At 39.8% G+C, this 25651-nt stretch overlaps 1 protein-coding gene across 1 annotated transcript in view; it reads left to right on the top strand.

Annotated features, from left to right (window-relative positions):
* Window positions 1–25651, top strand: part of C7 (complement C7) — a 91463-nt gene that overhangs the window by 34009 nt on the left and 31803 nt on the right. Inside the window, 5 exon segments of the mRNA XM_023545637.2 lie at window positions 14722–14892; window positions 16191–16434; window positions 19501–19614; window positions 21794–21960; window positions 24467–24695. Of these exon segments, the coding sequence (XP_023401405.2) occupies window positions 14722–14892; window positions 16191–16434; window positions 19501–19614; window positions 21794–21960; window positions 24467–24695 (925 nt within the window).

Genomic DNA, 25651 nt, shown 5'->3' on the forward strand with positions numbered 1-25651 from the left:
ATGGTTAAATACTCTGCTGTTAATCGAAATGTTAGTGGTTTGAGTCCATCCAGCTGCTTCGCGGGACAAAGACTTAGCAATCTGCTCTGGTAGAGACTACAGGCTAGGAAGCCCTATGGGGCAGTTCTACTCTGTCATATGGGGTCACCATGAGTTGGAATTGATTTGACAGCACCCAACAACGACAGAGCTTGCATGTAGGTCTGTGAGACTTTAAAACCTTTTATTATTCTACTGTATTTAGTTTCTTTTTCAACTCTAAATTCCACATGGCAAACAATACATATTATAATTTAACCTTTGGCCGAAGGGAGAACGTGAGATGGGCACGTATAATTTTTTTCTCTATTTCTAGGAGGATGTGTTGCTAATTCTGTCATAATTAGAAAGGGGAGAGTCTCCTGTATATTTTTTGGTCAAATTTAGAAAGCTACAGAACAGAGAAAATAATAAGGAAGAGAATTTCTTAGTTGGAAGGTAGGCATGCTGGAAGGCTGCAGCTTCTAAAGAGGAATAATTTAGTAACAGCATGATCCTGACATTCATTTTCCTCAGCATGGCTTGAATTTTGGATTGACATCTGAAATTTTCCAATCACTGACTTCAAAGGTGTTTGCCAGAAGTAGAGGGAAATTATAGCCTGTTATTGAGCAAAGAATAGAGATGTTTTGAGGCTTGAGTTTGAGGGAAGTGAGGTAAAATCAACACGCCGGTGAGTCAATCACGTAGGTGTTCAATCCCGATGTGGATATGGAGGCAGTGAACGTCCTTGGTAGTTCAAATATATTGACCTCGGGCCCACTGGGTATTCTAGCTCTCTATGAGGTGGTTGGAAACCCTGATGGCGTAGTGGTTAAGTGCTATGGCTGCTAACCAAAAGGTCGGCAGTTTGAATCTGCCCGGTGCTCCTTGGAAACTCTGTGGGGCAGTCTACTCTGTCCTATAGGGTCGCTGTGAGTGGGAATCGACTCCACGGCAGTGGGTTTAGTTTTTGGTTTTGGATGAGGTGGTTGGTATTGTATGGAAAGTGACTTTTGGCATGTTGGAACATTTACCTGTTTCCATCGAGTTGATTTCCACTCACAGTGACCCTATAGGACAGAGTAGAATTGCCCCATAGGGTGTCCAAAGCCTTAATCTTTATGAATGCACACTGCCACGTCTTTCTCTTGTGGAGCGGCTGGTGAGTTCAAACCACTAATCTTTCAGTTAGCAGCCAAGAGCTTACCCACTGCACCACCAGGGCTCCTCTGTTGGAACATGAATATTAGTAAATAAACATAAAACAGAATCAGTCAACCTCTCTTATAATCTTTGTTTTGGTTATCATCATTATCGTTTATTTAGGACAAACCCGGTTTCTTGTTGGGTAAGCCGTTTACTTTGATGTTACACACATTCTCTGTTTATTCATAGTTTTCATACAAAGAAGGCCTTAGAAACCATAGCACATTCCTGCTCCGGGTTGCTTTGGGAAGGTGCTGCTCTGGTTAGTTCAGCCTGGAAGACTGCTGATAGTCTGTTGTGTTTATTCTCAGCATATGATGTGCTGCAGATGGGAATGAATAAAGATCAGGATGGAGAAAAGAAATACCTTCTTGGATCCTCCTTTATTTGGTCTTGGATGTACTTCATTATATTTTCTGAAGAGGGATCCCAGATGGATATCAAATGAATAACGAAAACATATTCTGAAGACAAACTTAACTAATGCTAAGTTATCTGAGCCTCAGCTTCCTCTATTGGCACGAATACTAGACACCTGATGAATTTCTCAATCTACCTTCTGAAATAGGAATAATTTAGATAATGAGAACAGTAACTTACATCTATTAAGAGTCTTTTATGTACTAAGCACTTTTCTAAGGGATTTACAAGGATCTTTTTTTCTTGTCGTAACTCAAGAAGGTAGGAACTGTCATCCATGTTTTACAGGTGAAGAAATTGAGGCAAAGAAATGCTATAACTTAACCACAATCACAGAGGTGGTAGATGACAGACCTGGGATTTGAACCCCAGCAGTCCCTGGGTGGTGCAAATCATTAAGTGCTCAACTACTAACTGAAAGGTTGGCAGCTTGAATGCACCCTGAGACTCCTCAGAAGAAAGGCCTGGTGATCTACTTCCAGGGATCACAGCCATTGAAAACCCGATGGAGCACAGCTCTACTCTGAAATATGTGGGATTGCCATGAATCAGAACCCACCTCACAGTAAGTGGTTTAGTCTAACTCCAGACCCCTGCCCTTAGCTGCATATTATATTTACAGGAGGGGGAGGGAAAGAGGAAAATCCACTGCCGTTGAGTTGATTCCGACTCATAGCTACCCTATAGGACAGAATGGAGTTACCCCATAGAGTTTCCAAGGAGCGCCTGTGTGGATTCAAACTGCCCACCTTTTGGTTAGCAGCTGTAGCACTTAACCACTATGCCACCAGGGTTTCCAGAGGGAGGAGGAACACTTCTGAATAACTGAAAGAAGTTAAATATGGCTGGATTACAGAGTGAAGGGTGAGGAGCAGCAAAAACTGAGGTTGAGAGTTAAAAAAAAAGGGACATTTTTAGTCAGTTAAGTAGTTCAGATTAAAAAAGGGCCATTGGAGAGAGGAATTCTATGATACAACTCTTGTTGCCAGGTGACGAATGGATTGGAAGATGGCAGACCTAAGACAAAAAAACTGGTTAGAAAGCTGTTGTGATAATGCCCACGGGAGCTGATAATAGCCTGAAAAGTCTTGTAGAATGATTGAATATGGGGAATGACAGAGAGTGAGCAGTCGGGGATATGAATGGATTTCTGACTTGGATGAATGAGCAGGAGAAGGGACAGTTGACTGAGATGAGTAAAGGGAGGTCAGTCTAAGGATCTATGGATGTCTGAGCGCTCAGAAGAAGCTGGGCTGGAGATGTACATTCGGTGTTATTAGCCTGTGTTTGGTAATTGTAGTCATAGGCTCAGGGGCCTATCTACAGAAAATAGCCCCTGTGGCAATGAGTTTTAAATTGCTGAATGCTCTCTCAGGACTGATGATGAAACTGCTATGGCCAATAGAAACTGCTCATTAGTGCCTCTCCTCCAGCAGCGCCCAGGGCATGCGCCCTACCTGCCATACCTTAGTCATATCTCTGCACAGGGCAGAAGATTTTATTGCCCTTGGAGGGAGTGTAGAAGAGTGATGAGGAGTCTTAGAAGGAACGGCTGGAGAGAAAAGAAGAAAACTAGCGGAATGTGGTGTCATGGAAGCCAACAGAAATGTTTTCAGAAGGAGGGGTAGTCAGCAGTGTTGAATGATGGTGGAAGTTTTTACTATCGAGTGAAATAAGGGAGATACTGGAGATCTTAGTGGACGTCAGATAATTAGAGGTGGAAGAGTGAATGGGAGGTGAGGAACTAAGGACATTTAGTTGTAGGCAATTCATTTAAGGTGGTGAGCTGTGAAAAGTAGGGAGTAGCTAGAGAGGGAAAATGTAGTCACAGGAAAAGCTTTTCTTTTTTTCAGCTGGTGGGGTTAGAATACATATAAGCGTTGATAGGAGTGAGCCAGTACAGAAAGAGAAATTGAAAGTGTAGGACAGGGAATGATCAATCAATTTAATAAGTTCTTTGAAATGGTGGGAGGGAATATAATACAAAAAAAGAGACAGAGAAATCAGCTTTAGGTAGGAGGAGGGACATCTGTGGAAGAAAAGATGGGAAGAAATGTTAACAAGTACGTAGATTTGGTAGCCAGGAGTTTAAGGGGTCTCTGAGAGTGGGAGTGTTGGTAAAGAAGAACATAAGGTCATATGATGAGCGTAAAGGAAGTGGTTATAGGATTGGAGGATTGAAGTGGCTGCAGAAATAGCAGAAATATTTGACATAGTGGGAGAGAGAGAGAGAGAGAGAACTGGCTAGGGAATTATAGGAACGCTGGATAATATTGAAGATTCCATTGAGGCTGAAAATCATGAATGGATTTATAGTGGCAAGAATCTGTTCAGCTGTGTAATTAATTATTTTTTTTTTTTTGGTAGCAATGCTAAATAGTTTAGCAGCATGCATTGAACCAGGGTGAGGTTTTTGACAGGCAAACATGGTAGTAGGACGTCTAGGCAAGGAAGTTAAGTTCATTGGCAAGAGAATGGTTGAAGTCATGCACTATTGAAGTCTAAGTTGCAATGGGATGGAAGTGAAAAAGATGAAGGGACTGATACGGAGAGAGAAGGGAGAATGAGTTGAAGAACTTTTGTCTGCAAAGTTAAATAATAGGCATGGTAGTAATAGAATGAGTGTCAAAAGAGTAAGAGATGTCAGAGGACAAGGTGTTTGCCTTTGTGATTTCAGAGGTAGGATCCACTGAGGGTGACTTTAGGATCTAAACTGGAAGGAAGGGGGTATTGCTTAAGGAAAAATGAATGAGATTACATGACCTCAAGAAAGATGATTCTTGCAGCTATGGTTGAGGCTTATTTGCATAAATCAGGAATCAAGTATTTGAATTGTGGATCTGAAGATGGGGAAAACAGGCTAAATTTTGTTTGCATTGAAAAGAAGGTAGATAACTTTTTCCCCCAATAATAATAATAATAAAAAATTTGTCTATCGAAAACCAAATACGACTAAGAGTTATCTATTTACTGTAGAAGTCCCTAACACTTTAGGTACCAAAATAAAACAAAACAAGCTAACAAAAAATCACTGCCACCCAGTCGATTCTGACTTATAGCGACCCTATAGGGTTTCCAAGACTGTAAATCTTTATGGAAACAGACTGCCACATCCTTCTCCCGTGGAGTGGCTGGTGGGTTCGAACCATCAAACTTTTGGTTAACGGCACATGCTTTAACCACGGCACCATCAGGCTCTTTACACTGTAGGTAACGCCGTCTTTTTAGTCAATGTCATTGCATACATTCTCCATTTTAGCCTGAGCTGAATTTTAGCATTTGACTTTTAAACAAACCAATGGCACAATGTGATGAAATTAATGCTCTAATAAAACATGATTAAATCCATCTTTTTATCTTCAGGCATGTTTTTAGCATGTATGTCTAATTTCCAGCATGGGGCAGTGATAAAAGTCATATAATACTTTCCGGCGTCTTGGTGTATATCTTTCCAGTCTTGTTTTTGACTGGGCATGTACTTGCATAGCTGTAGCTAACCGGACACCTGTCATATTTTGACGTGACATATGAGAAGCTATTCTGTCTTCACTGGTGTAATTAAATATGGCTGCATAATATTCTGTCATATTCTTTAGTTTTTCTAAAGTGTATCATTTTCTTCATTTTAATTTTCTGTGTACCTACTTATGCTTTTATCTCACACATGGACATGTTTGAATGTATAATAAAAACACAAATATTTGTGAGGGGTCTGATTTAAATATTTGTGTAGAGCAGGCACTGTGAGAGAGAGTTCTCTTGCATGTTTTACTTAATCCCCATAGATGTTGGCATTTTAGCAAATTAGTTTTCTATATATTTTTTTTTAAAATTAAGAGATTGTACATACAGTCAGATTTATCTTTCTGTTCCTTGAAAAACCAGACATCTGTCACTGCTAGATTCTGACAGTATGTCAGTGCTACAACCTGATAACCCATCAATGCTAGAACCTGGTGACCCATGTGTTATAGACTGAACTGTGTTCTCCAAAAATATGGGTTGTAAATCCTAACTCTATATCTGTGGTTATAATCCCATTTGGGAATGAGTTTTCTTTATTAGGTTAATGAGACTGGATTTTGTAGGATGTTTCTTGAATCAGTCTCTTTTGAGATATAAAAGAGGTTAAATGAGAGAGTAAAGGAGAGATGGGGTAAGACAGATGGTAAGACACATGGAGATCTCCAAGGAAACAGGAAGCAGAAGGTGAAGAGGCAAGGACCTTCCTCCAGAGCCAGCAGAGAGAGAAAGCCTTCCCCTAGTGTGCTCTGAGTTTGGACTTCTAGCCTCCTAAATTATAAGAAAATCAGCTTCTGTTTGTTAAAGTCATCCACTTGCGGTATTTCTGTTATAGCAGCACTAGACAACTAAGATACCATCAGTGGCAGAACACAATGATAGGTCGTTTTAGTTATTTACTGCTGCAATAACAGAAATACCGCAAATGGATGGCTTTAACAAATAGAAACTTACTTTCTCACAATTAAGGAGATTGTTGTTAGGTACCGTCGAGTCAGTTCCAACCCATAATGACCCTATGTACAACAGAACAAAACACTGTCCAGTCCTTTGCCATTCCCACAATTGCTATGTTTGAGCCCATTTTTGCAGCCACTGGTGTCAGTCCATCTCATTGAGGGTCTTCCTTTTTTTCAATGACCCTCTAGGAAGTTGTCGTTGTTGTTATGTGGCTTGAAGTCAGTTCTGACTCATAGTGATCGTATGTACAACAGAACACAACACGGCCAGGTCCTGCCCCACGCTCACAATCATGGCTGTGTTTGAGCCCATTGTTGCAGTCACTGTGTCAATCCATCTCATTGAGGGTCTTCCTCTTTTTTGCTGGTCATCTACCTTACCAAGCTTGATGTCCTTCCCCAGGAACTGATCTCTCCTGACAACATGTCCAAGATACATGAGACAAAGTTTGCCATCCAAGGAGCACTCTGATCTTCTTCTAAGACAGACTTGTTCATTCTTCTGGCAGTCCACGGTATATTCATTATTCTTCGCCAACACCATAATTCAAAGGCACCAATTCTTCTTCAGTCTTCCTTATTCATTGTCCAGTTTTTGAATGTGTATGAGGTAATTGAAAATGTCATGGCTAGGGTCAAGCACACTTTAGTTCTCAAAGTGATATCTTTGCTTTTGAACACTTGAAAGAGATCTTTTGTAGAGAAATTTGCCCAGTGGAATATGTCATTTGATTTCTTGACTGCTGTTTCCATGGATGTTTATTGTGGATCCAAGTACAATGAAATCCTTGACAACTTCAATATTTTCTCTGTTTATCATGATGTAGCTTATTGATCCAGTTGTGAGGATTTTCATTCTCTTTATGTAGAGATGTAATCTACACTGAAGGCTGTAGTCTTTGATATTTATCAGTAAGTGCTTCAACTCCTCTTCACTTTAAGCAAATAAGGTTGTGTCATCTGCATATCACAGGTTGTTAATAAGTCTTCCACCAATCTTGATGCCATGTTCTTCTTCATAATGTCCAGCTTCTCGAATTATTTGCTCAGCATACAGACTGAATAAGTATGTATGGTAAAAGGATACAACGGTGAAGGACACCTTTCCTGATTTTAAACCACGCAGTATCCCCTTGTTCTGTTCAAATGACTGCCTCTTGGTCTATGTACAGGTGTTCTGGAATTCCCATTCTTCACAGTGTTATCCATAAATTGTTATGATCCATGCCTTTGCATAGTCAATAAAACACAGGTAAACATCTTTCTGGTATTCTCTGCTTTCAGCCAAGATCCAGCTAACATCAGCAATGATATCTCTCATTCCAAGTCCTCTTCTGAATCCAGCTTGAATTTCTGGCAGTTCTATGTCAATGTACTGCTGCAACTCTTTTTGAATTATCTTCAGGAAAATTTTGCTCACGTATGATATTAATGATATTGTTTGATAATTTTCACATTCTGTTGGATCGCAGTTCTTTGGAATGAGCACAGATGTGGACTTCTTCTAGTCAGGTGGCCAAGTAGCTCTCTTCCCAATTTCTTGGTGTAGACTACTGAGCATCTCCAGTGCTTTATGTGTTTGTTGAAACATCTCAATCAGTAGTCTGTCAATTCTTGGTGCCTTGTTTTTTGCCAATACCTTCAGTGCTGCTTGGACTTCTTCTTTCAGTTCCACTGGTTCATGATCACATGCTACCGCCTGAAATGGTTGAGTGTCGACCAATTCTTTTTGGTACAGTGACTCTGTGTATTCCTTCTATCTTCTTTTGATGCTGCCTGTGTCATTTATATTTTGCCCATTGACTCCTTCAGTATTGCAACTCGATGCTTGAATTTTTTCTTCATTTCTATCGGTTCAAGAAATCCCGAATGTGTTCTTCCCTTTTGGTTTTCTAAATCCAGATCTTTGCACATTTCATTATAATACTTTACTTTGTCTTCTCGAGCTATCCTTCGAAATCTTCTATTCTGCCCTTTTACTTCGTCATTTCTTCCTTTTGCTTTAACTACTTGACTTTCAAGAGCAAGTTTCAGAGTCCCTTCTGACATTTTTTTCATTTTTTCTTTCTTTCCCGTCTTTTTAATGACCTTTGCTTTCTTCATGTATGATGTCCTGATGTCATCACGTAACTCCTCTGGTCTTCAGTCATTAGTGTTTAATGTGTCAAATCTATTCTTGAGGTGGTCTCCAAATTCAAGTGGGATATACTCAAGGTCAAACTTTGGCTCTCGTCAACTTGTTTTAATTTTCTTCACCTTCGACTTGAACTTACATATGAGCAACTGATGATCTGTTCTGCTCCTGGCCTTGGTCTAACTGCTGATATTGAGCTTCTTCATGTGTTTTCCATGTGGTGAGGTCCATGTGTTGCTGTCTTAGGCTAGGTTCTCCAGAGAAGCAAAACGGGTAAAGCATATAAATATATATAGAGAGGTTTTTATCAAGGAAATGACTCGCACAATTGTAGAGGCTGGAAAGTCCCAAGTCCCTGGATCAGGATAGAGGATTCATAGGGGCTGGAAAACCAAAGGGGGGCAGGTTGGAGAGCAGGGCTCTTGCTCATAGGCCATGAAGATTGATGAATCCCAAGATGGGCAGGTAAGCTGCTAGCTAAAGTCCCAAGAACCGGAGGTCAGAGGAACAGGAGGCAGCTGCAGGATCCAGAGCAGGCGATAGGCAGGGCATCCACTAATATTTGGATGCAGGCCACATGCCCAGGGAACTCCCTTTCAGCTGATTGGCTACTCACAGCAGATCTCATTATGGGGGTGATCACGCATAAACACCAAGAATCATGGCCCAGCCAAGGTGACACACAATCTAAACCATCACAGTTGCCGTTTATGTTGTTGGAAAAAGGTATTTCCAATGAAGTTGTTGATCTTGCAGAATTCCATTGTGGGATCTCTGGAGTCATTTCTATCACCAAGGCTATATTTTCTAACTATCAACTCTTCTTTTTTGTTTCCAATTTTTGCATTTCAATCACCAGTAATTATTAATGCATCCTGACTGCATGTTTGATCAATTTCAGATTGCAGAAGTTGGTAAAATATTCAGTTTCTTCATCTTTGGCATTAGAGGTTGATGCATAAATTTGAATAATAGTAATATTAACTTGTCTTCCTTATGGGCACTTGGATATTATCCTATCATCGACAATGTTGTACTTCAGGATAGATCTTGAAATGTTCTTTCTGATGTTGAATGCAACACCATTCCTCTTCAATTTTTTGCCATTCCCAGCATAGTAGATCATATGATTGTCTGATTCACAATGGCCAATAGCAGGGCATGTTAGCACACTAATGCCTAGGATATCAGTCTTTACGCATTCTATTTCATTTTTGATGACTTCTAATTTTCCTAGATTCATACTTTATACATTCCATGTTCCAATTATTAATGGATGTTTGCAGTCGTTCCTTCTCATTTTGAGTTGTGACACATCAGCAAACGAAGGTCCCAAAGGTTGACTACATCCATGTCATTAAAGTTGACTCTACTTTGAGAAGTCAGTTCTTCTTCAGTCGTATTTTGAGTGCCTTCCAACCTGAGGGCCTCACCTTCTGGCACTATGTCAGAGAATATTCTGCTGCTATTCATAAGATTTTCACAGTCCGGTTTTTTCAGAAGTATACTGCTAGGTCCTTTTTCTTAGTCTGTGTTAGTCTGGAAGCTCTGCTGAAACCTATCCACCATGGGCGACCCTGCTGGTATTTGAAATACTGGTGGCGTAGCTTACAGCATCACAGCAACATGTAAGCCACCACAGTATGACAAACTGACAGGCACATGGTGGTCTAGGAGGTTAGAAGTCTGAGTTCAGAGCACAGGCCTTAGGGGAAGACTTTCTGTTTCTGTTGGTTCTGGAGGAAGGGCTTTCACTCTTAAGTTTCTGCTTCCAGGTTCCTTGGAGATCTCCATGTGTCTTGATGTCTATCTTACCCCATCTCTGCTTGCCGGCTTGCTTATTTTAATCCCTTTTATATCTCAAAAGAGATTGACCCTAGACACACTTACACTTACCATGTCTCATTTTACACAGTGAAGACAACCATTCCCAAATGGGATTATAGCCACAGGCATAGAGGTTAGGAATTACAACACATATATTTGGGGACACAATTCAGCCTGAGTGTTGGGTGACCCCTTTGTTACACAGAATGTGTGCTCATCCTTTATCACCATACTTTTCCCTGGTTGCTTCCAGTGGAAAGATTTATATTACTTGCCAGGCCTGTGTGGGCATTTCATTTTGACACTTGATCTAGAGTAAATAAAGGTGATTATAAAACATACTTGAATAGAGCTGTCACCTCTTGGTTAGCCACATTCGACTAACCTCTTGTCTGTTTTAAAATTCTTTTGGAATATCCTTTTCTTCTACCACCTAAAATAAGAGAAAAGTTTATAATTTTAGCATTTGTTTAAGTCAAACAGAATTAGAAAATTAAATTAATTACTGGATCACATCAAACATTCCAAAACTGAGTCTGAATGATTTAATTGCTTAGCACGACCTATTTGTATCTCTGATCCCCTATATTAGATGAGAAATTGAGAACCAAATGCTTGCAGTTCTCTGTCAGGGCAGCTTTGTTAATTTGCTCACTTCAGTGTTAAATGCTGACATTCAAGGAAAATGAAAAATGTTCATATAGAAATGTATTTTGTGAATCACTCAGGATTGCCATTATTGATACCATATTTCCTGCTTAACAGATAGTAATCACAGAATAAAATTTACTCCTTATATTTGTACACTTACATTCATACAGGCTTGGCCTAAGTGGTAGTTAAAGTTTTTCCTTTATTTTTTAGCACCATTTTAGGTTTACTGGAAAATTCTGTAGAAAGTGAACTGAATTTTACTCTAACAAATTTGAAAACCTAGAGGAAACGGACAAATTTCTAGAAACTCACTACCTACCTAAACTAACACAGACAGAGGCGGAACAACTAAATAAACCCATAACAAAAGAAAATATTGAAAAGTTAATTAAAAAACTCCCAACAACAAAAAAAGCCCTGGCCCGTATGGCTTCACTGCAGAATTCTACCAGACTTTCAGAAAAGAGTTAACACCACTACTACTAAAGGTATTTCAGAGCATAGAAAATGATGGAATATTCCCAAGCTCACTCTATGAAGCCAGCATAACCCTGATACCAAAACCAGGTAAAGATACCACAAAAAAAGAAAATTACAGAACAATATCCCTTATGAACTTAGACGCAAAAATCCTCAACAAAATTCTAGCCAATAGAATTCAACAACATATCAAAAAACTAATTCACCATGACCAAGTGGGATTCATACCAGGTGTAAAGGGATGGTTTAACATTAGAAAAAACAATCAATGTAATCCATCACATAAATAAAACAAAAAACAAGAACAAAAGGCATTTGACAAAATCCAACACCTATTAATGATAAAAACTCTCAGCAAAATAGGAATAGAAGTGAAATCCCTCAACATAATAAAGGGCATTTATACAAAGCCAACAGCCAACATCATCCTAAATGGAGAGAGTCTGAAAGCACTCCCCTTGAGAATGGGAACCAGACAAGGATGCCCTTTATCATCACTCTTATTCAACATTGTGCTGGAGGTCTTAGCCAGAGCAATTAGGCTAGAAAAAGAAATAAAGGACACCCAAATTAGTAAGGAATAAGTAAAAGTATCTCTTCTTGCAGATGATATGATCTTATACAAAGAAAACCCCCCAAAACCTCAAGAAAACTACTGGAACTAATAGAAGAGTTCAGCAAAGGATCAGGATACAACATAAGCATACAAAAATTAGTTGGATTCCTCTACACAAAGAGAATGTGGAAGAAGAAATCACCAAATCAATACCATTTACAATAGCCCCCAAGAAGGTAAAATACTTAGAAATAAATCTAACAAGAGATGTAAAAGACCTATACAAAGAAAACTGCAAGACACTACTGCAAGAAACCAAAAGAGACATACATAAGTGGAAAAACATACCTTGCTCATGGATAGGAAGACTTAACATTGTGAAAATATCTGTTCTGCCCAAAGTGATTTATAGGTACAATGCAATCCCAACCCAGATTCCAATGGCATTTTTTAATGAGATGGAGAAACAAATCACCAGCTTCATATAGAAAGGGAAGAGGCCCCGGATAAGTAAAGCATTACTGACAAAGAAGAACAAAGTGGGAGACCTCACATTACCTGATTTTAGAACGTATTATACCACCAATGGTAGTCAAAACAGCCTGGTGTTGGTACAACAATGGATACATGGTCCAATGGAACAGCATTGAGAATCCAGATGTAAATCCATCCACTTATGAGCAGCAGATATTCTGCAAAGGCCCAAAGCCTGTTATTTGGGGAAAAGACAGCCTCTTTAAGAAATGGTGCTGGCATAACTGGATATTAATCTGCAAATCAATGAAACAAGACCCATACCTCGCACCATGCACAAAAACTAACTCGCAATGGATCAAAGACCTAAATATAAAATCTAAAATGATAAAGATCATGGGAGAAAAAATAGGGACAACTCTAGGAGCTCTAATACATGGCATAAACGGTATATAAAACATTTGTAAGAATGTACAAACACCAGAGGAGAAAGTAGATAACTCAGAGCTCCTAAAAATCAAAGACTTATGCTCATCCAAAGACTTCATCAAAAGAGTAAAAAGACAACCTACAGACTTGGAAAAATTTTTTGGCCACAACAAATTCGATCAGCGTCTAATCTCTAAAATCCACAAGGTGCTGCAAAACCTCAAAAACAAAAAGAAAAATAACCCTATTAAAAAATGGGCAAAGGATATGAACAGCCAATTGACCAAAGAAGACATTCAGGTGGCTAACAGATACATGAGGAAATGCTCATGATCATTAGCCATTAGAGAAATGCAAATCAACAAGGCTTGCATTAATCCAAAAAACACAAAATAATAATTGTTGGAGAGGTTGTGGAGAGACCAGAACACTTACACACTGCTGGTGGGAATGTAAAGTGGTACAACCACTTTGGAAATTGATTTGGCACTTCCTTAAAAAGCTAGAAACAGAACTACCATATGATCCATCAATCTCACTCCTTGGAATACATCCTAGGAAATAAGAGCCTTCACATGAATAGATATATGCACACCCATGCTCACTGCAACACTGTTTGCAATAACAAAAAGATGGAAACAACTAAGGTGCCCATCAACAGACGAATGGATAAACAATTATGGTATATTCACATATTCACACAATGGAATACTACTCAACAATGAAGAACAACAATGAATCCGTGAAACATCTCATAACATGGATGAATCCAGAAGGCATTATGCTGAGTGAAGTTAGTCAGTTGCAAAAGGACAAATATTGTATGAGACCACTAATATAAGAACTCAAGAAAAGGCTTAAGCACAGAAGAAATCATTCTTTGATGGTTACGAGGGTGGAGAGGGAGGGATGGAATATTCACTCACTAGGTAGTAGGCAAGAATTATTTTAGGTCAAGAGAAGGTCAACACACAATACCGGAGAAGTCAGCACAATTGGACTAAACCAAAAGCTAAGAAGTTTCCTAAACAACCAAACACTTCGAGGGACAAAGTAGCAGGGTGGAGTGTCTGAGGACCATGGTTTCAGGGGACATCTAGGTCAATTGGCATAACACATTGTGTTAAGAAAACGTTCTGCCTCACACTTTGTTGAGTGGTGCCTGGGGTCTTAGAAGCTAGCAAGTGGCCATCTAAGATGCATCAACTGGTCTCAACCCACCTGGATCAAAGAAGAATGAAGAACACCAAAGACACAAGGAAGATATGAGCCCAAGAGACAGAAAAGGCCACATAAACCAGAGACTCCATCAGCCTGAGGCAAGAAGAACTAGATGGTGCCTGGCTTCCACCAATGACTGCCCTGACAGGGAACACAGCACTGAATCCCTGATGGAGCAGGAGAAAAGTGGGATGGAGAACTCAAAATCTCCTATAAAGACCAGACTTAATGGTCTGATTGAGACTGGGGAGGCCCCGGAGGACATGAGCCTCGACTCTTTGTTAGCCCAAAACTAAAACCATTCCCGAAGCCAGCTCTTCAGATAAGGATTAGACTGGACTATAAGACATAAAATGATACTGGTGTGGTGTGTGTTTCTTAGCTCAAGTAGACACATGAGACTATGCGGGCAGCTCCTATCTAGACATGAGATGAGAAGGCAGAGCGGACAGGAGCTGGTTGCATGGACACGGAAAACAGAGGGTGGAGAAGAGGAGTGTGCTCACTTTATAGGGAGAGCAATTAGGGTCACATAGCAATGTGTGTGTAAGTTTTTGTACGAGAAACTGACTTGAACTGTAAACTTTCACTTATGGCACAATAAAAAAGAAAAAAAAAGTGCACTGAATTTTCATATGCTCTCCTTCCCCCTGCACATTGCGTCAAAGTTTATTATTTTTCTTCCTCAGTGAAGAGCTTTGTCTTTTTGGGAAGATTGTATAAAGAAGCATTCATGTTAAGGGATTCAGGATAAAAGTATCATGGGTATATCCAAGGCCTTATTTTGGTTATAGTAAAATTTTTTATTTTCTTTCCAGGTGAAAGTAAATAATGATTTTAATTATGAATTTTACAATAGCAGTTGGTCGTATGTACACCATATGTCGACAATACACACATCATCTCGTAGGAAGAAATCCTTTTTCAGATCTTCATCATCTGATTCGTACAGTCATACTTCAACTAACCGTGAAATTCATACAAAAAAGGTCTGTATGAAATATCAGCTAATTTTTCCTTATTATACTGGCTTTAAGTATTGCTAACTTGAACATAAGTATATTTACGAAAAGCTTTCATTTTTTAATCAGGGTAATAGTACTTCTTTAAAGGCACAATATATTTCTTCAAAAATGTATAGCCATGTCTTATTAATTCTCTTTGACAATATATATACTTACATATTATGCTTATTTGCTCATTAAAATATTTGATCTTATTTGAAAATCTTAGAAAAAATAATTTACCTTGAAATCTTCTAATTAAAACCCCCAAGCAAAAAACTATCCCAAATGTCTCATTCATGATTATTGACACTACTATTTTAAGTGTCAAACACACACAATTAAAAAAATCCAATTAGTGGCTTATAAGTGCTTTCTAAATTCTAATGGATGAATGTTTTTAGAAGGTGTAGGAAACTAAAATTTTAAAAACTTCATAATTTTTGAGATACCAAATTTTTTTCCCAAGGAAGTTAAATGACTTATTTTTAAACATTATTGTTTTTGAAATATTAAAACTTTCATCTTGGGAAATCTGAACAAATGAGGTAGGTTGGACTAGTTGATAAACGCTTATTGCTGAAGACTTTTTCAGGCTGATCATTCATAATCTGCATATTTTATCTCATTCTTAAAGTAGGTAACTTGATTAATAAATCAGGCAAGGATGGTATAAAGGAATATTGATTTCATTTGTTTTATGTGTAAGAAGCTGACTGTGGGAATATAAGCTGTAGAATCATTTATCACTTGCATATAATATTGTTCATATAAATGGAGATTTGGTATAAGGTAGATCTATCTTGGATAACTTTAAGGATGTTTACCAAGGGTTAAAAAAAACTTTATTATAAAGTGGCTTAACTTCCAGTACGGGAGATAAGTTATACAATCTCCTTGCCTCTGAATTAACGTCAAGATGTGGGCCCTAGGGACGTGTCATTTTTATATTTTTGTTTGTGAGATTATTTTGCAATTAATGAAATCGATTCTCTTTTTCTAGTTGGGGAAAGCATACCAACTAGGCCTTAGGGGTTTAGAGGTCATGTATAAAAGAAATTAGGTATCACTCAGACATTTCTTCCTGTTTGGGACTCCAAAAATCCTTAGATTACTTCCAGAGGGTGGTCTTAGAAGAGATCTTATCATGCATCAGAAATTGAAATTCATAATCTAGGTTAATTGGAAACGGCAGTTGGTTGATGGAAACATCCAAGAGGGAGCTATTCCCATTGTCTTTTTGTCTGTACCTAAAACTCCTTTTACTCTTTCTTCATCCTTAGAGTTATCAATTGATGGTTATTCAGAACACTGTGGAAGTGGCTCAATTCATCAATAACAATCCGGAATTTTTGCACCTTGCTGAGACATTCTGGAAGGAACTCTCCCACCTCCCCTCTCTCTATGATTACAGCGCCTACCGAAGACTAATTGATCAGTATGGGACTCATTATTTGCAGTCTGGATCCTTAGGAGGAGAATACAAATTTCTATTTTATGTGGACTCAGAAAAAATGAAAAAAAATGGTAGAGTATTAGAAAATTGTTATATAAAAGCACCACAGGGATTTTAATGGGGGAAAATAACATGTAGTTAATTTAAACTTTAGAACTCTTAAATTTGATGAATAGATTTAAATTGCAAAAGAACCCAAATTTTCAGGAACCCATTATACTCCACTCAAAAGCTGACATGTTTTAAGAAAAGCCTCCTGACTCTTTTGGATGGCACCCTGAAATACGAGTTAAACCAATCAGAGGTGCTGAGTGGATTTTTAGAATACTTTTTCCATTTTGCTGATGAAACAGTATTCCTCAAGGAAACCCAAATGAGGAATCTGTTGATATTCCAGAAATCAAATATTTTTCAAAAGTATTTTATTTACCTCTGTTCTTTACTACTCACATTCCTTTATAACAGTCTGGTCTGAATATCACAAGTTTGCTTGCTAACTAGTACATGTAACAATAGCTAAACTTTATCGAGTGCCTTCCTTATGGCAGCTGAGTTCCATATGTTAGCAATAATCCTAACTACTGCCTAGTGAGGTAGGCATTATAATCCCTGTCCCACAGATTGGGGAAATGGAGAGTCGGTGCTATTAAGGGACTTATCCAGCGTCACATAGATTGTAAGGGAGGTATTTAAACTTTGGTCTAACCGGCTCCAGAGTCAGCTTGACTTATCACTGTTTGCGCTGCTGCTGTCAGAATTACCTGATTCTTGGCAGATTCAGAATGCAGCATTGACCCTGGTGGCATAGTGGTTAAGTGCTATGGCTGCTAACCAAAAGGTTGGTGGTTTGAATCCACCAGGTGCTCCTTGGAAACTCTATGGGACAGTTCTAGTCTGTCCTATAGGGTCACTATGAGTTGGAATTGACTCGACGGCAATGGGTTTGGTTATTTGGTTTTGACCTCGAGGTGAGAGGAGGAGGCTCTCATCTGCCCTGATGCTGGGGGAAAGGAGCGGTCTCTTAGCACCTACTCCTGTCCAGAGACATTGTGGCCCAGTTTACCAATGATGCTGGAGGGAAAGGAGTGATCTTTTAGCACCTACTCCTCTCCAGACATTGTGGCCCAGTTTACCAACCCATCTTTGTCTTTAGCTTAACCCCATACTTCCTTCACCTTTCCAAATCATATTCATCTTCATGGTCTCCTCTGGAGTAAAGACTTCCCTACGATCTTGGAAGACAGACTTTTTACATGAAATTCAGAGGGGGTCTTGTAGCCTTCCCTTGTCGGTTAGCTACAATATTTTTTTTTCTGTATTTTTGGTACATCTCTACCAAATAAAATTTAACTAGAATTTGAACTTTTCTAACCTCACAAAGACTGGAATGCCTATGAAATTAATGTATAAGCACTGGTTTCTTTAGCAAACATGGGGCCAATGTTTCTTTGGAAAATCAGTCCAGCAACTGGCTTAGTCTAACCTCAGTTTCGCTACCCATTTTTTTTTTTTTCTTTAGCATTTAAAAGAAATGGAGAGGATTTTTTTTTTTTTAAGCTTTCCAAGTTGGTAATTGTTTAGTAAAAATTTCACTCTTCAGCAGTTTCTATTCTTTCTAAAAGTTTTAATTTAAATGTAATCAAAGCCCCAGGGAAATAATATGTGCCTCCCCAATTGTTCTTTATTTTAAGAAGTAATGAGGCTATCTGACGGCACCTAACAATAACATTCTCATTATAGTTAATAAAATTATACAAGAAATAGATTTCCATACTTCATTATTTTCTATTCTCCTTTCTAATTTTCTTTTCTTCGCATTGGCGAAACTCTGCTCGAGAACTAAACCAAAAAAAAAATTTTTTTTTTCTTGAGTAAAAATTGTCACATTCTAAGATTATGAGTCATGGGAAGGAGATGTTAGAAACCACAAATATTAAAGATGGAGAGACTGAGGCAGTAGAATTAAGGTTTTGGGAATTAATTACCATAGAACTAGAACCCAGGTTTGGGGACTCCTCACACTCCTGTTTGAATATATCTTGAAAAATGGCATTTGCTGGATGAATGTTTGAATTCTTAATGGACTTTCAATTTCTGCTTCCTCCGCTTTTTCATGTAGACATCACCCTCGTCTCCTCCTCTCCTGGAATGTAAAAGAAACAAATAATCCTTCTCCTGAGGTGGCTTAGTGGTTGAGGGCTATAGCTGCTAACTAAAAGGTCAACAGTTCAAATCCACCAGGCGCGGCTTGAAAACCCTATGGGGCAGCTCTACTTTGTCCTTTAGGGTCACTATGAGTTGGCATCAACTCGATGGCAATGGGTTTGGTTTTGGTTTTTGACCTTCTAGAGCACTTGACAATTTACATACCCTGTCACTCTTTTTTTTTTTTTATGTTAAAAAAAAAAATTTATTGTACTTTAAGTGAGTTTACAAATCAAGTCTGTCTCTCATACAAAAATTTATATACACCTTGCTATATACTCCTAGTTTCTCTCCCCCTAATGAGGCAGCACACTCCTTCTCTCCACTCTATTCTCGTGTCCATTCAGCCAGCTTCTGACCCCCTCTGCCCTCTCATCTCCCCTGCAGAAAGGAGCTGCCCACATAGCTCATGTGTCTGCTTGATCCAAGAAGCTCACTCTTCACCAGTATCATTTTCTATCCTAGTCCAGTCCAATCACTGTCTGAAGAGTTGGCTTTGGGAATGGTTCCTGTCTTGGGCTAACAGAAGGTCTGGGGACCATGATCTCCGGGGCCTGTCACTCTTTCAAAAAACAAAACAAAACAAACAAACAAAACACATTTTTTATTGCGGTAAATATAGAGGAAACAAAAGATTTGCCATTTCAACAATTTTCACATGCGTAGTTCAGTGACATTAAATATGTTCATCGTGTTGTTCAACCATCATCATTAACCATTCCTGAATTTTTCCATCACCTGTAACAGAAGCTCAGTGTCCCCCAAGCATCAGGTCTCCGCCCCCCCCCCCCCCCCCGTAATCCTGTCCCTCTTGATAGACGAGCTTGGTAGCAGGAAACAATCCCTTCCCCCACTGTCACACCTGACCACCTCTCAAAGGAGGTCTCCAGTGAGTGTGGAAATTAAACACACGCCTTTTCATTTTTTTCCAGGTTATAGTTCAGTAGATATGACGGAATGTGCTTCCTCAGGTTTCAATTTTTTCATTGTGAAAACATCAAGCAGCAAATGCAAGGACCTGGAAGAAGCCTTAAAATTGGCTGCAGGTAAAGGAGAGGGGGCGATTTGCATTACAAGCATAACCTTTATCCCTGTCTCCTAGTGCTTTTGAAGATTTCGAGGTGTTGAAGTTCGTGTATGTCTTCTCTTTGGCTATTTTCACCTCTGATCTCTCATTCCTATGTCATAGCAATATGGCATCGTGCAGGGTGGGGAAGGCGCTGAGCATCGCCTGTGTATGGTAAATATGTTTTCAGTGGATACTGCCCTCCTCCCCCATGATGGCTGGCAAACAAGGGTAGATAAATGGCAATATCAAGAGAACGTTCAGTTTCACCCTGTGACATAGATACTCAGTGCTGTTAGTGTTTTTGGTGTGTGCCGCTGGTGGTGGTGGTGATGGGGAGGGTGGAGAAGGCGGGCAGCAGTCTTTGAGTGATTGAAAAAACAGACTGCAAGGATAAGCTGATTGTGAAGGATCTGAGATGCCCTGTTAAAAAGTTTAGGTTTCATCCTGATGGCTCTAAGGTGCCATTAAAAGATTTTATGCAGGGAGTGATTAGATGAAAATTTACAAAGGAAAGTTGTAGGGAAAGAAGAGGGACTGAGAAGGAGTGGTCTGAGACAGAGGATAAGAAGCAGAAGAGATCAGTGACATAGAAGATAGAGAAGGAGTGGTCAATAGGGTGAAATGCTAGGGAATCAAGGAACTTAAGGGCTGAAAAATGTTCATTGAATTTAGCAAATAACAGCTAATTGCCTTTAAATAGATTTTGTAGTGTGGTAGAGTTGGAAGCCAGATTGCAGTATATCGTGTAAGCTCATGGACAGAGTGGTATTAGAATATAAATTCTCTTGGGGTGATGGCAGAAATCAGGGTGAAAGTGAAGACTGACCCAGATGCCAAAGTCCTCAGCAAGTTAGCGGGGATTCTTGGGATAGTGACAGATGACTGCCAGGAGGAGGGAAACAGAGTAGTAAAACCAGGTTTATTTACTTGTTCAGTTACTTCATTTGTCAACTATTCATGGAGTCCTGGGTGGCCCAAATGGGTAACCTACTTGGCTACTAACCAAAAAATTGGCAGTTCTAATCCACCCAGAGGTGCCTCAGAAGAAAAGTCTGGCAATTTACTTCTGAAAAACCAGCCATCGAAAAACCTATGGAGGGCAGTTCTACACTGATGCATATGGGGTCACCATGTGTCAGGATTGACTCAATGGCAACTGGTGGTAGTGATGGGGGACTGTATGCCAGGAGGTGTTCTAGGCCCTGGGCATATAGCAATGAATGTGACGGAGAAAGTACCTGTCTTCATGAAGCTCACATGACAAAGGAGGACGAGTTTTTTGAACAAGGTGAAAAAATAATAATCTGGAAATAGAAATGGAAGTAGGATTATTGGAAGATGTTGACTTCAATCATCAGCTGGGCTAGTGATTGGAAGCTGTTCACGGTATTTTATTTTACTTTGTATTTAACAAACACATAATGCTTACTATTTCTCCTGCCTAAGAAGTGGATACTGTGTTTTCTTATTTTACAGATGAGGACATTGAGGTGCAGGAAGATGTCCCCAGAGCACAGTTAGTAGAGTCAGACCTGTGATTCAGATGCAGGAAACAGGGCTGCACATCTGGGCTTTTCTCTGTTGCACCAGGCTACTTGTCTTAGTGGGAGCCAGGGAACCCGTTGGGGTCTATACAGAGAGGCTACAGCACATGCCTCTGTGCTCAGCTGCTAACTGAAAGGTCAGCAGTTTGAACTCACCAGCTGCCCTGCGGAAGGAAGACCTGGTGATCTGCTCTCTAAAAGATTAAACAAACAAAAAAACCCCAAACCTGTTGCCATCCAGTTGATTCTGACTCGTAGTGATCCTATAAGACAGAGTATAACTGCCCCATAGGGTTATGAGGGGGTGGCTGGTGGATTCAAACTGCCAACCTTTGGGTTAGCAGCCAAGTTCTTAACCGCTGCGCCACCAGGGCTCCAACCCCATAAAGATTACAGCCTTGGAAACCCTATAGAACAGTTCAGCTCTGTCCTATAGGGTCGCTATGAGTCAGAATTGACTCTACGGCAACAGGTTTGGTTTTGGTTTTAATGAAGCATCTCATGTTAGATGCTAGATTGTTTTTAAATATTTGATAGACTTTTCACTTCCATGTTCTCATTTTCATTTCCTTGTGCATCCTGACTTATTTTATTTCCTTTCTCCTTGTATAGGAACCCAGAACAATGTGTTGCGAGGGGACCCATTTGTCAGAGGGGGAAGTTCAGGCTTTGTAGCTGGCCTTAGTTTCCTAGAGGTGGACAATCCCTCTGGAAACAAAGGGCGATATTCTGCCTGGGCAGGATCTGTGACTAATCTTCCCCAAGTCATAAAACAAAAGGTATGTGATGCTCTGTTGGAAGCAGCAGGAGGCAGGCATGCTTATTTGCGTTGGAAAAATGAGATTCAATCAAGGTGGTTAAACAGAGACTGCTGCGATTAGCATTTTCTCTATCCCAATTGTGTTTTGTATAATGAAATGCACGTATACATAATAATAAGAAATAGTAGATACATTATTTGGTGTGTGCACATTTCAACTGCAAAGGTTAAATGTCTTGTAAACCCCCAAAGAAATTAATGACAAAATTAGCATTTTTTACTTATGACCTAAATTTGATTATGCTTTCCTCGGTCCCAAATTCAGAGGACTTTTTGATTTGTGCCATTGGAAGGCATTTAGGGTTGTCTTTTTTTTTTTACTGCTACATCTTCTGGGCTGCTACATCTGTCAGACCACCTTTCTTCCTGTGGCCACGGCTTATAGGGTTCTGGAGTAATGCAAATTAAGATAGAACCAATTTGGCTGGCAGAATTTTAGGATGTCTCATTGATCCAGTTAGTTCTTTCATAAAGCAACATATGTGGCCTAAAAATCATGGTGCTAAGCAAAACTGCATAATAAAAACCATGGGGTTTATGGGAAAAATGGGACCAGGAGCACGATACTAAAAAACTTCATCTGTGATACTCCTAAAAAGAGAGTACTAGTACCAGTTGGCAGTGCCTCTGGGTTGATTTTGACTCACGGTGACTACGTGTGTGTCAGAGTAGAACCGTGCTCCATAGGGTTTTCAGTGGCTGATTTTTTTTTCAGAAGTAGATTGCCAGGCCTTTCTTCTGAGGCATCTCTGGTGGAATTGAATCTCCAACCTTTCGGTTAGTAGCTGAGTGCACTAACTATTTGCACCACCCTGGGCTCTCTAGAAAAGACAGGCACCAATAAAAACAGTAGTATGGTTTTATATATGTTAATTTGTTAAGCAATGCATAAATACTGCAACAAATTTGACACGTTACTTTGAAAAAGCCCTGAAGCTTGCTTGTGGAAATGGATCATGGAAGGGTTACAGCTTGTAAATTATTGCAAAGTGGTGGAAAGAGAGTAATCTGAAAAACAGACTGACAGCTAGCTATAACACCAGTTATGGATGGGGATGGTTTATAACATGGGTGAACTGAGGTAGATGTGCCTGTGCGCATTTTGTGTGTTCCTGTGTAACTCGGCTCAGCTGTGTACAGTTTTCTGTGTTCACCCAGTGCTTCTTGTAGACGAAATAATACATAAGCAAGAGCAAAATTTGTATTATGCTCAAATGGTTCCCTCATATCAGTCGCAAACGAACTGTACGTTTTCAAAACCAGCGTCACAGCAGAACTGACTCTATAGGATCTATTCCCTGCCGGGAGAGTCAAGCAATGCCCCAGGTAAAGCCTGACTTTCAGAGATAAAGAGTCATGGACATTTTCACAAACTCAAAAATTACAATAGCTCCTTAAATACCCTCCTAACACAATGCTGCACACACTTGCCTCCAGATAAGGGTGAGGGTGAGAGGTGGAAACTTTCCTGAGAAGTCTTATCTTAGAATCTTAATATTCAACCTGTTCTACATCCGTTGTCGACATCCTACGCAAATATTTAAAAAGTCTAAATTGTTGATCAGGGGAAAAGGAAGACATTCTTTCCAATGCTCAATCATGTACACACAAAACTGTAACCATCATAGCTGGGCAGGAAAGGAGCAAAGAAAAGACAGTCTGCAAGTATATGGCCATGCAAAGCCATACACTGCTCAGAAGATCTCGGGAAGAGAGGAGGGGAACTCTACCTGGCTGTCTGTGTCGATGCCAATGACTTGCAGTGGTGTGCTGCAGCCAGGTGGCACGGACTCTCTCTCGAGCACATGGTATGTATCTCCTAACTCTGTTCAGTGACGTTGCGGTGGTAGCTTGAAATCAGCCATGGGGAGAGCAGTTACACTGCAGAAATTGGCAAGCACACATAAACCAGAGCCTCTCGGTTTTTCAGAAGAGTAGGCTGTTACATCTTTACCAGAACATCTATGATCGTGAAGATGGTTTTCATTTGAAATACCCAACCCAGAACCAAGCTGTCTACCTATTTTAAAAATTCTCCAGGAGGAGAGATGCCATGGTCTCCACCAGAGAGACATGCTAAGCTTCTCAGAGTCAGGACATTGCTTCTTTGCTAGAATTTAGGTGTATTTCCTTTTCTTCTATCCTCTACTGCCGTGGAAATGTATAGTCCTCAGAACGGTCTTCCATTAATTGGAAAATGATTGTCCTGTTCTTTTTTTTTTTTTTTAATTCATACTTGGACAAAAAAATATTTCTCCTTCACTGGAACCTAATTTTCCCTAGGTTTGTTTTGATTTTGCTGCCAAGAGAGTGAATTACTCTTTTTTAACTGAACAAGAAACAACAGGAATCAACATAAGGGTGGCTTTTGATTTTGTTGTAGTGGGGATTGAGTCTAAACGTCAAAAGGAAGATATTTGTGCCTGAAGCACTGATTGCTGACTCTGCTGTCTTTGTCTTTATAGCTGACACCTCTGTATGAGCTGGTAAAGGAAATGCCCTGTGCCTCCGTGAAAAGACTTTACCTGAAACGGGCTTTGGAGGAGTACGTGGATGAATTTGACCCCTGCCATTGCCGGCCGTGTCAAAATGGTGGCCTGGCCACTGTTGAGGGGACCCAGTGTCAGTGCCATTGCAAACCATACACGTTTGGTGTGGCGTGTGAGCAAGGAGTCCTCGTAGGGAATCGGGCAGGTCAGTGCACTGGATTGTCTCCCATTGGGCTGGACACACTGGAATGGGAATTGCCTGTTGTCTGTGGCCCCTGAGATTTTGTATCTTTGTGCATGGAGAGGTGAAAGTCTCACTGGGCATTTGAATTTTGTGTTTCTCTCTCTTCACCACTTCCATATTACTGCTACTGTGGTCAAGGCCCTTTGCTGTCTCTCAATTTTCCTGTTTGAACAGAATTACCATGCCCTCCACCTCTCATTCTTCAGTAAAACAGAACTATCTCTGAGCCATCTTCTATCCTTCCACAGTTGTGTCATTAAGGTTTTGTCTACCGTAGGTCTCTACAGCTTGTGTTTGCATTGCCCAACTGTTTGGTGGTAAACTCTTTGAAGCATCTTTATTTCTATTTTGTATTATGTACAATCAGTCGTTCACAAATATTTGTTGAACACCTGCTGTGTGCTGAGCAGTGTGCCTGGTGCTTCGAGCACTTAGTACAGGGCTCTTTGAAGCCGACTTTATGTGTTGGCAAAATATGACTACAATTTATATATTTACATTCATTTTAATATGTATTCATACATTTTTCTCCACTAGAAAGCTGCTCCCTTTGGGGCCGTTAGATGCCTTTATTTACCCCCTGAGCATAACATAGGACTTGATTCATAGAATTCACTAAATAAAGGTCCATTTAATGAATACATGACTGAATTATGGCTGCTTATGGACAAGCAGCAGGAAGGTATCCTCATTTCTAAACAACTCCCCAAATATTCCCTAAATATCTTACTTGTATTGTGATCCATTCTTTTGTGACTTGAATTTCCAGTTATTTGTTAAACTGAAGGTACCCCTAACTGGTAAGTATTGGGACAGCAATCACAACATTATTATCCCCCCCTTTTAATATCCTGCATTCCTGGGGTAGTGCAAACTGTTAATTGTTTGTCTACTAACAGAAAGGTTGACAGTTTGAA

Source organism: Loxodonta africana, chromosome 2 (genome assembly GCF_030014295.1).
Source record: "Loxodonta africana isolate mLoxAfr1 chromosome 2, mLoxAfr1.hap2, whole genome shotgun sequence".
Lineage (NCBI taxonomy): Eukaryota > Metazoa > Chordata > Mammalia > Proboscidea > Elephantidae > Loxodonta > Loxodonta africana.